General features: G+C 42.1%; 1 protein-coding gene across 1 annotated transcript in view; it reads right to left on the bottom strand.

Annotated features, from left to right (window-relative positions):
* The window catches only part of USP46 (ubiquitin specific peptidase 46), a 66,046-nt gene that overhangs the window by 45,770 nt on the left and 2,222 nt on the right, over window positions 1–18,054 (bottom strand). The window contains exon 2 of the mRNA XM_019640743.1: window positions 2,172–2,252. Coding sequence (XP_019496288.1) covers window positions 2,172–2,252 — 81 coding nt within the window. The remainder of the gene's footprint in view (window positions 1–2,171; window positions 2,253–18,054) is intronic.

The raw sequence follows: 18,054 nt of genomic DNA, 5'->3' as shown, positions 1-18,054 counted from the left end.
TTCAGCAGTGGCCTGTGCACAATGGCTAAAAAAACTTGTATTAAAATTAGAAATCAGTAGTTCATCAACACAATGCCCTATATTCCAGTATTTCAGCCTTCCTTCTTCCCTTCTTTTCTCTTTTACTCAGTGTCTTGCCTTTACCCAGACACCCTTCAACAGTTCTCGGTCCTGATCCAATGGACAACTCCTGGGAAAGAAAAAGGACTAACATTCACTGAGTGTCCACAATGCACCTCAGCCTCATGTCAAGGTCTTCAAATGGAACTCTGATTGGTCCTTCACTATAAGCCAGGAGGTAGAAACCACTATGATCTCCATTTTACAGATGGGGTAAAGGAGGTTCAGAGAGGTCAAGGGACTTGCCCAAGCTCACATAGCTAGTGAATAGCATAGGCAGAACTCAGACTTAGGTCTGTATTACTTTGAAGCCAATATTCTTTCCATTATATCACAGGCAGCGTTCACGCAGAGAATATTTCCAGCTTCCCCAGTGGAAATTACTATCTATCACACCTGGGCACTGACAAACTATGTTGCAGAGCAATTGTTCCAGAAAACCAGGTGCTTATGAGTTAACACTTGGTGTCACTTAAAACCTCCACTCCAGAGAGAAAGGTTCAGGTGAGAAAGAAAGCTCATGAGGGCAGTGGGCGATACTGCCTCACTACTTGGTCATAATCCACTTACCAAGGACGTAGAGTCTGGTTAAGTCTGGCCATATACAAGGGAGCCATTGCTGAGCACAGTAAAACGAGGCCAGGAAATTCTGAGACAAACTGGTTCCAGTTTTTCACACCCCACCCTTGCTTCAGGTACCACCAACCAAGTTATGCTGTTAAACAGTTACTGGTGATATGCTGGTAACACTTTTACAATTCTGGTTGTACTGATTCATATTGAAACAAAGACTGCTGGAGAAGTTCATTCAGAGGATAAAGGGAGAGCATATACCAGGTGTGATCAAAATATACAGTTACTGTTTAAATAAAAAAAAATTATTACAGTAAAAGACACATTGCCACTAATCTACCTCAAAATACCCACCCTCACTTCGAACCACTTAGCTCATCGTTTTTGCCACTTTCTGAAGCGGTTCTGAAAGTCCTCTTTCGTGTGTGTCTTTAGTTGCGTTGTCATGGCTCCCTCGATGTCCTGAGTCGATTCAAAGCGTTTATCTTTCATGGTCATTTTGACTTTGAGGAAGAGCCAGAAGTCACATGGTGCAAGATTCGGTGACTTACGTGGATGAGGACACACCGTAATGTTTGTATTTGACAGAAATGGCTGTACCAGAAGCGATGTGTGACACGGAGCCTTTCCGTTGTGATCACAAAATACAGTGAATGCTATAGGCAAGTGCCATCCAACGGAAAGGCAGGGGTCTTCAATACGGGAAGCATCGCATTGAACCTTAGTAACAGTGTGTGACAAGTTTCGACTTGTTTGGTGCAATCAGGTGTTAGCTATGGTTGAGAGAAGGTGTGTTTTAAAGTGTGCTGTAAAACATCCTTCATCATAACAACGCTCTGTGTCACAGATTGCTTCTGGTATATGGCAATTTCTGTCAAATAAAAACATTAGATTGTGTCCTCATCCACCTTATTCACTGGATCTGGCATGGAGCGACTTCCGGTTCTTCCCCAAAATCAAAATGATTCAGGACATCGAGGCAGCCACAACAGTGCAACTAAAGACACTCACAGAAGAGGACTTCCAGAACTGCTTCAAAAAGTGGCAAGAACGATGGGATAAGTGTGTTTGAAGCGAGGCGGGGGAGGGTATTTTGAGGGGTATTAATGACAATGTGTCTTACTGTAATAAATTTTTTTTTAAATTTAAACATTCACCATATTGTTTGATCACACCTTGTGAAAGCAGATTTAGTTACAAAGGCTAATAAAATCACTGAAAGTTATGTGTGCAAAGAAACTCCCTTAAAAGAAAGGAGGGGGGGGCGATGAAAATCTGACCCAATAATGCAATTAATTCAACCCTTTATTCTGAGATAGCTCATACTTTCAAAAACTGGACTAAATTTCCCTGACCCCAATATCTGCCACTTCTAGTAACTAAAGAACATGAATAATTATCTAAAAATGGTAATGATGAAAATGGCAGTGGAGTATGCTAAAACATTTGATAAAAAGAATACATTTTTAAATACTTACATTGACCAATCCGAAGTAGTGTTCATTGATTGGAAACTGCTCTGGACCAATGTCTTTTTCCAGAGCAGAGGCATTGGTGCCCTAAAAGAGAAAAATAATAAAAGCTCTTTCGCATGTAAAATAATCAAGAAAGTTAAATGGTACTTGAAAGAGGCCACTTGAGACAAGCATACCCCCTGGTCGCTCGGTGTTTGGCGATGTTCACGCTAAAAGAAAAGGTGTCAGAGTAAACCAGCCATAAATCCTCTCCTCTTCCAACTTAATCATCCCCTCAAACCTGTCCTACCTGGCTTTAAGTATCTTCCACTGGGAAAGGAGGTTTGAGATAGGCAAATGAGCAGACTATCATTAAGGGCTTCTGAATAAAACATTCTAAGCTCAGATAGCGGTAGCAGCTTTTATACAATCATATCTTCACTTTCAAAGTCAATGTCTTCATTCTGATAAAGATTTGTCATACAGCCACTATGTGCCAGGCACTACTCTAGGCTCTGAAAATAACAGAGAGGACAAAACAGACATGTCTGTCTGCTCTTATGGAGTTCACATTTTAGTGGATGCAGACAGCCTGCAAGAAAAATCAAGTGCACTGGATGGAAGGTGATAAGTGCAGTGGAGAAAAATAAAGTAGGACATGAGTGTGGGGACTGCAGGGAGCAGGGGGTGAAGAAGAGACATGGGGGCGGGGTCAGGGGGTGGGGAGAAGGTGGACAGCTGCAGCTTTATTAGGGTGGCCAGGGAAAGCCTTACTGAGAAAGTGAAATGTCCAAAGAATATTGTGATAAGCGGAAAAAGCGATTTAAAACCTAACAATTCCCAAATGCATCAAATTGTTAAGCCAGGTGAACCCAAGTTTAACCCCCCAACCCGAGGATAAATAACAGTTACTGGGTACCCCTGCAGTGTGCCACAGACTGTGCTATTGGGTCTCACAACAACCCTATACGGTAAGTACTATTATAATCCCCATTTGACAAACAGAAACGTAAGGCTCAGAAGGGTTGAGAATGTGTCCGAGGACCACCCCCAGCAAGAGCAGAGCTTGGACTTGAACCCAGGGGTCAGACTTGGGAGCCCACGATCTTACCCAGATGCTATGCAGAGCAATCGTATCAAACAAAACCATGTACTGAGCTCCACTAAGGGCCCAGTGGTCACCGGCAATACCACACTGATTGTCATTCCTCCCCACAGCCTGAAAGAGCCTGCTGGCATTAGAAAAACTGACCGAAGTTCAGTTGGATGAGGTAAGTAGTTTGGGGGTCAGGTAGGATCAGGCTCCCTGTGAACCGTGGCTCTATCCTACAGCCTTCTCAAGTTCTCAGGCTATCACGGAAGACACACAGCTTGCAAAATCGCAAAGATTTGGGAGATAGGTATTTTAAAAAGAAAGAGAGCCTGTTATATTTTATAAAAATCCTGCAGCTGCTACTTACTTTGGAATCATATAATTAGCATCTCCCGTCACAGGAAGAAATGGCCAAAAAGTAGGCTGAGAACCAGTCAAAATGGTCATGTGTCAACAAGCAACATTAAATGCAAAAAAAACCCCAATTCTAAGCAAAGATAACCACAGCAGAAATAGCACATTCCATCCCCTTATCATAATATCCTCTGTTTTCACTTGTTTCCTAGGTACACATACTGTTCCATTAATTTAAATTCCTTTACCCGTCATCTGAGACTTTGAATTCAGTAGTCATCTGTGTGTACAAGTTTCGCTACCTTTTCATGCGTGTGTGTGTGTGTGTGTTTGTGTGTGTGTGTCTGGTTTTCACTGCCTTCACAGTAATGCAACCCCATATACAAGGCTGAACCTCAATTAACACGTATCCTATTACAGCTGGATTTTATGGTATAGACAGAAATCACTAAAATTTTCAATAAAGCCATGTTTCAATCATAAATCAATGTGAATAATCCATATTAAATACACCCATAGCCATTTTTGCAGCAACATTAGACTATATGGCTTTGAGCCCAGAGGCAATGTCAGATATAAAAGTATAGCACATGAAGACAAATCTCATTAAATCTTTACGAGGTAGCCATATATTCACATTAATCCATGAGTTTTGCTATTGGGGAATGCTTGGGTTGAGTCTGCTTTTTTCTACCTACCTTAATATTTTCCTATTGGAGGGGGAGTTGGGGTGATGACTCGTACTAAGGACAGTGACCCAGAGGTCAGCATTTAAGAGAAACACCTGGGCAGAACATCTGCCCTTCTGTGGCCTATGCCTCCCAGCACTGGACAAAGCCCTTCCTTTCTCCTTTTCTTGGCTGACCCCCACTCACAAGAGACTTACCTTTACAATCCCATCTCCTGCCAACATCCTGGGTGGTTTTGACACCCATGTGGAGGGGTCTTCCCAAACCCTGCTCTCTCAACAACCTGATGTCCTCTTTGCCAACTGTCTTTTGTTCCACTCCACTTCAGCTACCCACTTGCGAAGACATACCCTGGGTCTGCTGACACCCTAAAAGCTCCCCAGGCTCAGTTCTGCCTGCTGGCTTCCTAAAGCATCCCAACACAGCTATCCGTACATCTCCCCAGGACCTCTTACTTCTCTACTTTCCGATTCCGCTTACAGTCTGTGGATCAGGACTTCAAGTGCTCTTATAAACACCCTTGACCTGTCCTTTGGTCAGACCACCTGGCAAAAAAACAACCCTGTAAGAACCAAATTAACCACCTTCTCTGAACATACACCCAGACAGATGTGCAATGCTAGGGGGACATGTCACAGAACCAAGTTCACTGGATTCCCTAGAATCCACCAAATTCAAGTGGCCCTCAACATGTCCTGCTAACAATGTTTCTCTATTGCACTCATTCTCCACTCCACAATGATTATTTCCAATTTTCCCAGAGCTCCTCAAAATTTCAACATCCCTTTTGTCCTTCTCACTGGCCTGCCACTCAACAGTAAAAAAAAAAAAAAAAAAAAAAAAAAAAAAAAAAAATTTAAGGAAATAACAAGATTAACATCACAGATTTAAAAAATGCTATATGAGATTAAAATAGAACACGAACATATTCTCAGGATTGGTTGTTGGCTTGTGTGTCGTGTACCCAAGAGCCAGGCAGATGCTGCACCGTACTTAGCATGCCATTTCTACGTATGCTAAGACAGAACATTTCCTATTTTTACATATTTTAATCTAGTTGGACACAGTTATGTAATAGGAGACAAACCTGTTTTTAAAGATAAGCTGGAACTTTCATGAATTAACATTCAAAGTGAACATAAATAAAGCTATTAATAAATTTAGATCTCCATAAACGAGTAAGTGGCCTTATTCACCCCCCACCCCANAAAAAAAAAAAAGAAATTTAAACCACCAGAAAGGAACTCCTTTCGTTTTGCACCCCAAACCTTCAAACCTATGTGCCTCTCCTGTTAATGATGGAGATCTCTCTCTTGTCCAAGGCCAATCTCTCCTCCACTAGTAAGTCCTTCCCATCAGAATTTAACATGCTTAAGTGTCTGTCCTATTAAAAATACATGCATACATACTCTCCTACACATCTCCACTAGTTACCACCCTCTTTCCACCTCCCCTTCACAGCTAAACATCTTTAAACTGTCTATTGTGAAACATCACATGATTTCTAACATTTGTTTCAAATAATCCAATGTTGAAGTGGGGAGATTGTGGGAGGTAGGGATAAAACTGTGTTGGAGATGAGTGGTGAGTGTGTAGGACTCAATGTACTATTCTGCTTACACTTTTACATATATGTGTACAGGCAGAGTAATGGTCTCCCAAAGGCGTCCATGTCCTAATCCCCAGAACCTGGGAACACATTGCCTCATGGCAAAGGGAAATTCTGGTTATAGATGGACTTCATCAGCTGGCCTTGAATCCAGGGGGATTGTCCTGGATTATTAATGTAATCACAAGCATCCTTAAGAGTAGGGCACAGAAGAAGCAGAACAATAGATCAGAGTGACGCAACATGTGATCAACTTTGCTAACTTGGATGATGGAGGAAGAGGGCCAGGAGTCAAGGGACACAGGCAGCCTCTAGAAGCTTTAAAGATAAGAAAACAGAGTCTCCAGGTAAAGCGCGGGCCTGCACCGCCTTCACGGTAGCTCACAGATACCTATTTCTGACCTCCAGAACTGTAAGATAATACATTTGTATTATTTAAGCCGCTAAGTCCATGGTAATTTGTTATGGCAGCAATAGGAAACTAACACAGTATGTTTGAAGTTTTCCATACTATTCTTTAAGACTTGTCTCTACTTCCTCACCTCCCTCAAAACAGCCCCTTCTAGGTTCTACCCCACTTCGTCCCCAAGAACTCCAAACACTGCCACCTGCAGGGGGCACTTTCATGTCCTGGCTTTCCCAGAGCACTGTCCAAGACCCCCGTCCCCCGCTGCATGCTTCTCTGTAGAGACATCAACCACTCACATAGCTTCAATCAACAGCTACATGCCAATCATATTCAACTCTGTCTTCGTCCCAGAAACCTCACCTCTAAGCTCATGCAAACTGAATGAATACTGGCATTTCTGCTTGCTTGTCTAACAGGCCATCAAAATCAGTCTACCCAAAACTAGAGCTTGCCCTTTTCCTTCCCCCTAAATCCAATCATTTCCTGGTGTTTCCCCACTTAGTAAGTGACAATGCCACCCACCTCCTGGCTACAAACCTCTGGGTCGTGCCTCACCTGCCCCTGTGCACTCTGCACCCATCCATCAGTGTCCTATTGATTCACTCCTTAAATCTCTCAAGTCCATTCACTTCTCTTTCATTTCCCACCACCAGCGAGGCCAGGTCACCAGCATCTCTCATCTGAATCACAACAGCGTCCTACCCACCTCTAACCTAAATGTGAACACAGCAGCAAAAGTGCTCTTTTTAAATACAAGCCTGCTTTAAATCCTCCAGTGACATCTCCCAAGTCATCTCTTGTCACTCACTGGGTCATACACGTGGCCTGTCACAATGGCCCATTCCTCAAATACCTCAAGTGCCATCCCACCCATCACCTGAAGGCTCCTCCCTGCCTCCTCACCTGCCTGGATCAATCATTCTTCTCAGGGGAGTCTTCACTGACCAGTCCTAGATTCACACAGTCCCTGTGATAGACAGAACAAAGGCCCTTCAAAGATGTCCACATCCTAAACCCTGGAACCTATGACTATGCATCCTTACATGGCAAAAGGGACTTTGCAGATATGATTAATTTAAGGATCTTGAGATGAAGAGATTGTCCTGGATTATCTGGGTGGGCACGGCATAATCACAAGGTTCATGAGAGAGAGAGAGAGAGAGAGAGAGAGAGATGAAGATGTTACACTGTTGGCCTCAAAGATGGAAGAAGGCACCATGAGCTAAACACTGCAGGCAGCCTTTAGAAATTGGGAAAGTCAAGGAAACATATTCTCTTTGAGAGCCTCTGGAAGGTGTGCAGCCCTGCTGACATGATTTTAGGACTTCTGATCTCCAGAGCACTGAGAAAATAAATGTGTGTCATTTTAAGCTATAAAGTTTGTGGTAATTTTTTACAGCTGCAGTAGGAAACTACCATACCTCCACACACACAACCTCCATTTCCCACTCGTAGCATCCTGCGTGTCTGCCTCATAGTACTTATTCCAGTTGTTATTTATGTAATTATAACATCCGCCCTATCCCCTAAATTATATACCTCAAAGGAGCAAAGACTGTGTCTGGCCTGCATGCTCAGTGGCTAGCACATAGTAGGCCCACAGTATCTTCTGGTTGGCTGGCTGCCTGGCTGGCTTGCTGGAAGGACGAATGGATGGACAGGTGGATGGGTGGACGGCTGGATGAATGGGTGGATGGATGGGTGGATGGGTGAATGGATGGATAGACGGCTGGATGAACAGGTGGACGGATGGGTAGGTAGGTGGGTGGGTGGATGGGTGGGTGGGTGGATGGATGGATGGATGGGATGGACAGACAAATGAGTATGGTTAGGGGTGCCTGAATAGTTTCCGTGTGCATAATAATTTGGACACAGATGTGAGCTCACCCTATCTATTGCTCAATGAGGCCTAAGCGGAACCCTCCACCTTCTCCCCTCCCCTTTTGTAGACACACACTATAGGAATTGCTTTCCATGGAGACAGAATGTCACTGATATTGACATTTGGAACCAATTTCTTGCTTCCCATGCTAGTATTTTCCATTGGTAACATGAATTTTTGTGCATCTTTAACAGATTTTGGGATTCAGTATGTTGAATGTAAATCTCTGCATGGTAAAAGGACACTGACAGGATGAAGAATGTTTTGTAAGATGATGATGATGACACTTAAAGACCCATTAAGCAGATTTCAATCCAAATTTTAAATGAGCATATCCTTCATCCCTGCAATGCTACTTTAAGCAATATATTCTACCTATAAACTCATACAGGTAAAAAAGAGAGAGAGAGAGAGAGAGAGAGAGACTGTAACAAAAGCCCAAATAATATAAGCATGGCTTAACCAAGATGCAGATTTATTTCTCTTTTATGTAACTCTTTAAGAGCAATGCAGGCCTGATCTGGTGGCTCTGCAGTGTTGAGAACCTGAGCTCCTTTTACCTTGTTGCTCTGTCATCTTCAAGAGTCAGCATCTATCTCTGGAACCAAGATGGCCACTCTAGCTCCTACCATCACACAACCTCTGCTAGGGGAGCAGACAAGAAGAGAGATACTGCCCCTCCCCCTTTCACTGAGGTTCCTGCCTGGACCTATCACTTCTGCTCACGATTTCATTGGCCAGAATCTAATCTAGCCACACAGCCACACCTCACTGCAAGGGAGCGTGGCAAACGTGGTCTTCACCTGAGCAGCCACGACCAGCTAAAATTAGAAATGGAAAGTGGATGTTGCGGGAACGACCAGCTGTCAATGTCACAGATGGTCCTCACAGCAAGGTTTGTAACAAAAAAAAGTTAGAAATAACTTGAACTGGTTAAATAATTATGGAAGTCCATAGGATGGAATGCCATGTAGCTATTAAAAAAGCAAGACTTCTCTATAGGCGTGGCTATGAAAATTTATCCAAAAGATAAGTGAAAGTACGTTAGTAACAATGTGTACAGGACAATACAGGAAACGTCCTTCACTCCATCTACAGACCCTGAGCCCTGCTTTGGGCCCAGCATTACTCTACAACTGAGGGACACAAGGTGAACACAACAGACCAGGAGCATTTAACACCTACATTTTCACGGAAACGCCTTTCAGGATGCTTGAGAAATTATTAACACTAGTCCCAGCGTCTGGGAATGTGGCTGGGAGATGAGGAGGTCACCAAGGGGCTTTCGTTTTCTCTTCTTAACTCAATTTTTCGCTGTGAGCATATATTACTTCTGTCATAAAAAACTTAAGAAAAACTTAGCAAACAAATATCCTGCAGACCAGTTATCTAAGGCCCACAGCACACACCTCAGAGCTGTATTGGCCATTTTTTTTCTCCCCAGTGTGAATTCGCCTTTGAGTTCAGTCACTTCCGCTCTTGTCCTTCGTTTCCTGCCTCAGAGGTCAGGTTGCTGATATTCAGCCTGCATACTGCTCAGGGTAGCAGAGAGAATCAAGCAAAACCAGGAATGTTATCAGTACTACGTAAACTGTAACATGCATTACAAACCCAAGAGCTTGCTCTTCTGCTAGCACCCAGCACAGGAGCACAAAAGGCAAATGGGGAGGCACTGAAAATAATTGTTCCATGACCAGAAGCTGAACAAAAACTTATCTATGGCGGTAAATCACAGGGTCTGGAGGTATAAGAAACACAGAGTTCTTATTTCCATCAGTAAAACAATCTGGTAACCTTTGAAAAACAATGCCCCACACTTTATTAAAAATAGAATCTAGGCTGGGACAAGTTCCAACAAGAAGACTGTAATGTTGACTCTTCAAAGCACTTCTGAAAGCCATTCTGTGACTGCCAAGGGGTGCTACAAAAATGCAAAACCACCAACAATTTGGGAAGGATGAATCATAAATGCATGGGATGGGTATAGAAAAGGCATTTCTTTTTAACGCAATTTTAAAAACAATTTATGAGAAAAACACATTAGAATTTTTTCCTTGGAGACAAAAAAAAAAAAGAAAAAGACAGACCTTGAACAGAGGAAGGATACAATCAGAACAATGACACTGCAAGGTCTACAAAAAATGAGATTATCATAATTTGGGGAGCCCAAACCAAAACACAAAGAGACCAGGGAGGGTCCTTGGAGATCAGCTAGACCATTTCACAGATGAAAACACCAAGCTCAGAGAACTAAACTTACTTGCCCAAGATCACCCCAAGACAGCCCATTTTTCTGCATCCTAAGACAGGAAGCCTCCCTTTCAAGTTTGTACAAAGTAGAAAAAGGACACGAGAAAGGTCAGAAATAACACGTAAGTATACAGAGAGCAAGTCATTAATTATAAACCATGAATTAAAATATATGTCAGGAGAGGTGAATATTGTTGCTAAAGCCACATTTTTTAGGTCTATGTTCTAAGAACTATTTTACTTATCAAGGATGTTTTCAAAGTACAAAAAGACATAAATGACTAGTTTTCAAAAGGACTAGTATTATTCCCAGACTTCTGGTGACAAGAGGTCATTCCTGTAGCTTTACAGAGAAAGTGGAGCAAAAATGAACTGATGCAGCCCAAGGTCTCAAGATGAGTCAGGAGCCACTTGCCAGAATTCAAGGATGGTTTGAAGAAATGATGGATACTCAATTCCCCAGACATAATAAATAATAATAATAATAAATTAATAAATAACATTAATAGCACTTAGTGTGTACAGTCACTGCTCTAAGACTTCATGTTCATCCTCAGAATAACCTTATGAGGAGGTTGCCATTATTGTCCCCATTTTAAAGAGGAAAACTGAGACACAGAAAGGGCAAGTAACGTTATCCAAGTTCACACAGCTAATAAGCAGTGGAACTGGGTTTGAACTCACACCATCTGCCTCCAGAGCCTGTGCTCCCCACCACAACACCATCCTGATTCTCATGGAGGCAGAGTCCCCTCGAAACCACAGAATTGCAGAAATTGAAGAACTGAAGAAATCAAAGCTGTCACAATTGTACAGACGAACCCCTACCTCTGAGGCACCCCTCAAAATATTCTAGAATGAGGAACACACATGTCCTCTTCTGTAAAATTTCCACAGAATACTGCAAACTGTTTAAAGGTAATGCAAAATTGAGGTTGGAAGTCAGGAGAAACAAAAGATGTCAAGGGAAAACTGATTTTTTCAAAATGGTTTCCAGAATTGTGACTCTTTGTCTAGCCAAACAGAAAAAGGAAATAATATGAAGTTTAAAAAAAAAAAAACAGAAAGAGAAATCAGCATCAAAAAGTAGAAATGAGTTCTAAGGAGTAAACCATTTTAACCTAATACTGGAATAATGTACAGTCTTAATGCCCTAACCTCTAAATTTTTGGATACTGACAATAATCTAATAAAAACAATGGTACAGAGAGAAAAATAACCTACCAGAAGTAATCAGAACAAAATGTTTTAATATGTTAATATAGCTTATCTCTTAACCTTAGGATTATTGGGGAAGGGAGAATTGGCATGAATTATATATCAGGAAAAAAATGCCATTATTTTTATCCAAAGAAAGCTGCAAATTATCTGTTGTGCCTCTAAAAGACAGAAATGCAGTCTGCAATTTTTTTTATTAGCTTCAGGTGTACAAAACAACATAGTGATTAGACATGTATATCTCACAAAGTGTTAACCCCAATAAGTCTACCATCTGACACTATACATAGTTATTACAGTATTATTAACTATATTCCCTATGGTGTACTATATATCCCCCATGACTATTTTTTAAATTATAATTGACAGTCAATATTATCTTATATTAGTTTCAGGTGTACAGCATAGTGGGTAGGCATTTATATAATTTATGGAGTGATCCTGCCGATAAATCTAGTACCCATCTGACACTATACACAGTTTTTAAAATATTATTGATTATATTCCCCATACTGTACTTTACATCCTCATGACTATTTTGTAACTATCAATTTGTACTTCCTAATTCCTTCACCTTTCTCACCCATCCCCCCCGCCACCTATCAAACATCAGTTTGTTCTCTGTATCTATGAGTCTATTTCTGTTTTGTGTGTTCATTTATTCTGTTCTTTAGAGTCCATGTAAGTGAGATCATATGGTATTTGTCTTTTTCAGTCTGACTTATTTTGCTTAGTCTAATACCCTCGAGGCCCATCCATGTTGTTGCAAATGGTAAGATTTTTTTTTTTATGGCAGAGTACTATTCCATTGTATCTACGTTCCACAATTTCTTTATTGAATCTTCTATTGATGGGCATTTCCATTGTTTCCATATTTTGGCTATTGGGAATACTGCTGCAGTGAACACAGGGGTGCATATATCTTTTGAATTAATGTTATGGATTTCTTTGGATAAATATCCAGTAGAGGTATTGCTGGGTTATAAGATTACAATTCTGAGCCCCTTGGCTCAGAACCAGTATGGCCAGTTCTCTGGCCCCTCACAGCAGCCTCTCTCTTCCCCCTTTTCTCTGGCTTGTTCCTCCTCAATGTCACTTCCTCAAAGCTCTCTTCCCTGATCCTTCCCTCTCATAGAATCCTAAAGGCAGCTTCAAAGCACTTATCACAATCTGTAACAACATAATTCTTTGTAATTTAACATCTATCTTCCACTGGACCACAGGCTGGCAAATGACCATGGGCCAAATCTGGCCCCCCAACCGTTTTTGTAAATATTTATTGGAACACAGCCATGCTCATTCATTTACTTATTCTGGCTGCTTTCACAACACAATAGCAGAAGTGAGCAGTTGCAACAAAGACATTCTGGCCCACAAAGCCTACAATATTTACCGTCTAGCCATTTACCAAAAAGCTTGCCAACCCCCACACTAGACTATAAGCTTGATGAGGACAGGGATTCCATCTGATTGGTTTGCCAGGACCTAGCATCAGAGCATCTGACATATAAAAGGCACTTAATAAATGTGCTGATTGAAATCAACTAGGGAAATAGGGGAAGGGTAAGTAGTATGTGCCATTCGTTCAAGAGAACTTCACGTCTATATACTCATTTAATCTTGTCCAGCAGCCCAAGGCCAACTACTACACTTATTATCCCCATTCTACTCATTAAGAAAAAGGGAACCTGCCCAAGCTCACTCAGTCCATAAAGACAGAGCCAGGAGTCAAATGTAGGCCATTCTGTTCCAAAGTCTGCGCTCCTGACCACAAGTCAGGGAAGATGATCTTTTCATTCATATTTTTAATAATTCCTTAGTTGCAGATGTAGGGGCTGGACATCGAGCCAGGACTGCTTCTGAGCATGTCCTCTTTGGCTACTGGCCGGCACACGTTACCTAACCACCAGGCACGCCATACTCGGCGTGGCTAAGGATGCCCATCCTGCTTAGACAGCAGACAAGTCCAGTCCCACTGATCGATGCTGAGCAAAACTCTTCCTTCAGAAAAGTTACTAACAGGCACTCACTATTCCCTGTTAGTAACTTATCTAGGGTTAATAGAGATCAAGGTCAAGTGTTAGTAAGAAGCAGAGGTCAGTTGTGAGCCTGCAATCTTAATACCGTTATACGACAACTGAAGTCCTGCTTCACTGTGCCCATCTACCTCCCGTTCCTCTCCAGGCTTTCACCGGGAGCCAGTTATCCACAAGAAAGCAGTTAAAGGGCATTTTCATTCTGCACCATGACAGCGTGTCATTTCCATGCCTTGTATGATACTGGGTAGGGAGAAATAACTCTAAAAAGACTCAACACAACTTCATTTAATTATCATAACATAGAAGCAAAAGCATCTGCAACTGAAGAAAGAGACATAGTGATCCCAAGTCATCAAAGGAAGGGACAGTAAAGAGCAGCTAGACTCTGGCTTATAAAACAACTCTCCATGTGTCCAGAAACAGCATAACAAAATCTTAATGCAAAAATAAAATATCAACCCAAAAGCAGAACAAAGAATCTTGGGCCTATGTCTGTCTTCCAGCTGAAGGTGGGGAAGGAGGAAATACTCACCCCCGGTCACTGAACTCAGTGAGCTAGAAGCAAGAACCTCATTGCCAATCCAATGTTCTACAAAACCACCATGATGCCTCCTTGATTACGGGTCTCGTAAGCTCCTATTTTACCCCGAAGTCCCCTTCCCCTCCCTTCCTGGAAAAGCAGCATGGGTGGTGTGGGATCATAGCAAAGCCCCAGGTCAAAGAGGCCAACTCTGCAAATCTGACTAACAGGTTCATTTCAAGCAATCCCTCCTCTCTCTAGCTCAAGCTTGAAGTCTTCATCAGTGAAAACCCAGAGTACCAGTGCCCCTGAGGGTGGGAGACCTGCCCGGCTGTTTGTGTGGCTTCTCTGTGCTTGGGAAGCAAGCCCTGTGGATCAGTATTCCACCATCAGAGATCTGTTACTCTAATGGAACAAAAACATCCTGTAATGTATTGATTGTGAAATATCAAATATAAAATTCTGTGCTCTCTGCTCCCATCCCCAAACAGCATGGCAACGAGAAAAAAGAGATGGAGCAAGTGCTTTACAGCAAATATCACTCAAAGTGCTAACACTCCGCCATGAGCTAAGTTCATAAACTGGAAACATGTATAATGAGTAAGTAATTTTGTATCTGTCGAGTTTAGTAAATAAAAAATGGGGGTTTGTGTTTTATGTGTGTTTGGGGGTTTTATTCTGCTTTGCTCATAATGCTTTTTTATTGTTTTACAAAAATATCTGTCTACGACAGATTGAAAATAAAAATAAAACGGGTCCTTCCCTACAGACTTTGAAAATAATTGCCAAGAGCAAAGCAGTTAAATGAAATCGAGCTTGTTTTGTTAAACATGTGAATAGCTGCTCAAACTCACTCCTAGTAAGAGAAATGCAGACTAAAATGATACAAAGATACCATTTCTCCCCCGGCTGGCAGAGATCAAAAGGGTTTTGGATCGCACTCTGTTTTGGCAAGGCTGTGGGCAACAAGAGTAGCACATTCGACTGGTGGAGGGAAATTTCGCAAAACCCATCAAAATTAAAATGCAAATCCATTTCTAGGAAGTCAGTCGACAGATATACTCCCACATATGCAAAATGATGCACAAAGTTGTTTGCTGCAGTCTTGTTTATAAAAACCAAAGACTAGAAAACTACCATTGTGCCCATTAGCAGAGGCCTAGTTAAGTGAATTCAATACATTCAAGCAACTGAATACCCCGCAGACGTAAAAAAAGAATAAGGATGCTCTTCTGTACTAGCACAGACCCACCTCCAAGATACAAAAAGCACAAGGCAGATCAGGACAGATCAGTATATACTATAAGTACTATCCGTGTTTTTGAAAAACTAGGAGAGAAACAGAAACACATCTGTTTGTATATGCATACGACACCTTGAATGGAAGCAGAAGAAGTATATTTTCAACATATATCCTGTTGTACAATTTGAAAATTTCTACCACGTGAACTCATATTACCTTTTCAAAAACTTTAAAAATTTAGGGGCGGCCAGTAAGCTCAGTTGGTTAGAGCGCAGTGCTCATAACACCAAGGTTGCCAGTTCAATCCCCACATGGGCCACTGAGCTGCGCCCTCCACACTAGATTGAAACAACTATTTGACTTGGAGCAGATGGATCCTGGAAAAACACACTGTTCCCCAATTAAAAAAAAAAATCTTAAAAAAGAAAGAAACTGAGCTTACATACTTTGTGTATTTCTCAGTTAAGAACACCTAACTGTCTATAGCAAATAAAACAAAAGGGTATGTTATGCGCTTATTGGATGACTAAAAATCTTTTACTACCTGATGTGCCCTCATTATCAGGAAGAGGAAAAACACTGTATCCTGACTGAGGAGCACAAAAGCTTTGCCACACTCCATCAGCGCCATGTCTTCTGAGACACCTCAGTCGGAAATCACAGCTTCTTCCTCCTTTTGTCCGCTCCACGTACTCCTTTTACTTGGTCCTGTCTCTCCTTGGAATGCCACAGCTAGATTACAAAGTGCTTGCTCCTCTCCTCCTCAGCACTGCTCACCAGCAGAAATGGTTCTTCACATCTTATAGGCCCAGAGAGGCCTAAGCAACCTGACCAATGTCCCGAAAGCTACAAAGTGTCAGGGTCAGAATTGGAACTCGGGACCTCGGATCCCTAGTTCAGGGCTCTTTTCACTACATCATTTGGACTCCTTTGCTGGTGGGAAAAAGAAGAGCTCTAGGAGAAGACAGTAATAAAATGGCCAGGGCACTGGGTTGAGCACTAGATATAAATGATTCCATTTAAGCCCCACAACACTTAAGTTCTCTCATCACGCACATGATATGGATGAGAAGCAGCGTTTCTGAGAGGGTAGATAATGGTAAGCTCTCACACCCAACCAACGGCAGCATGGAAACTCCAACCAGATCTCATCCACGTGCCAACCTGCCTCCCAAGGAAGCTCACTAGCCCTTAATCTGCAAACCAGTGTAACAGTTTTCCTCCAATAGCCAGTTATTTGAACCACCATAAAGAACCTCTTATCTGAGTCCATGTCTCCCAAACTGCACCATGAATCCGGAGGGAGGTGAGATAATCTCAGGTGACACAGGTATGAATGTTTTTAACTTGATCAATTATGGTTTTGATACGTATTAGAAAAACATATAACTAACTTATCAAACCCATTATTTCAGATGTCTTAGCACAGAATGAAGCCAAATAGAAAGTGAACAGATTTAAGAAAAATTACTAAACAAATAAGTTCAGGTGGTTCAGATAAGATACAGTGAAAACCAGGAAGAACAACAAACTGACATTTGAGAATTGCTGGTCTAAGGAACTGGATTCATCCTATGGTTTTTCTCTAGAGGAAGAGATGCTGGGGAATAATGGGTGCCCCACCACCCCAGCATACAACACACACTAGTTCTGAATGTCACTTTATTTTTGTTCATTTTATTTGTATCTGCCTTGCTCTCTCCACAACAAACTGGCTCTCTCAGATGGATGAGGCAGGACCCCAGTTACCAAAGCACCCGGAATGAAAACTTGCATTTAAACGGCAGTGTCTTGTGGTGGCTTCACCTTGGGTTGCCCACTGGCCTAGTGTGCCCTGAACAGCTCTAATCACACCTACAGTTGATAAATTAATACCAAATAATTATTTTGAGCACCTTTCCCCCTCCATTTAAGAAGTATCTGACGTGGGGAATAACTTAGAGGGCCTCCCTATTATCCTATCACCTGCTCCAGTGCAGAGCTAACTGGGAGAGAGCTATGGGCCCCTCGCTAGCCCTGTTCCTCCCCATACTACAGAAACAATGAGAAGGGACCCCCACCCCCATCTTCCCAGCACCCGCAGTCAGGGCCACACCATCTGGTAATCTTGCCTCTGCTCTTGCCCAACCTCCTTTCCCCCACCCCACTCCTCCCAAAATGCCCACTAAAGGTAAATGGCAGGTCCAAATGAACGCAGAATTCTATTAGATGTGCAATACCAACAGCTCTGTGCTTTGAACAAACGAAAGAAAATATTAATTCACGAAAAGAGAACTGTGAAAAAATAACATGCATGAGGGCATCACAGCTCCCAAAATGCTTCAGTAGGCAGGATCCTCTTTGATTCTCCCAAAAAAGCTGTGAGGAAGTTCATCATCTGCCTTTTTGTGTTGTAGAGATGAGGAAACAGGCTCTGAGATTTACCAAGCTCTGACATTCCAAATCCTGAACCCCTCCACTCTAGAGCTGTATGGAGGAAAGATGTTTTCTTTTTTTTTTTTTTTTTTAGGGTTGTGCTGCTCTTGCTGTCCTCCCCAAACCAGGAGCATCTGGTCCCCAGAGAGATTGCTAGGAATGCAAAACTTCAGCCCCCAGTCCAGC

This window comes from Hipposideros armiger, unplaced genomic scaffold (assembly GCF_001890085.2).
Source record: "Hipposideros armiger isolate ML-2016 unplaced genomic scaffold, ASM189008v1 scaffold_53, whole genome shotgun sequence".
Taxonomy (NCBI): domain Eukaryota; kingdom Metazoa; phylum Chordata; class Mammalia; order Chiroptera; family Hipposideridae; genus Hipposideros; species Hipposideros armiger.
This window is presented reverse-complemented; position numbering and strand designations above follow the sequence as displayed.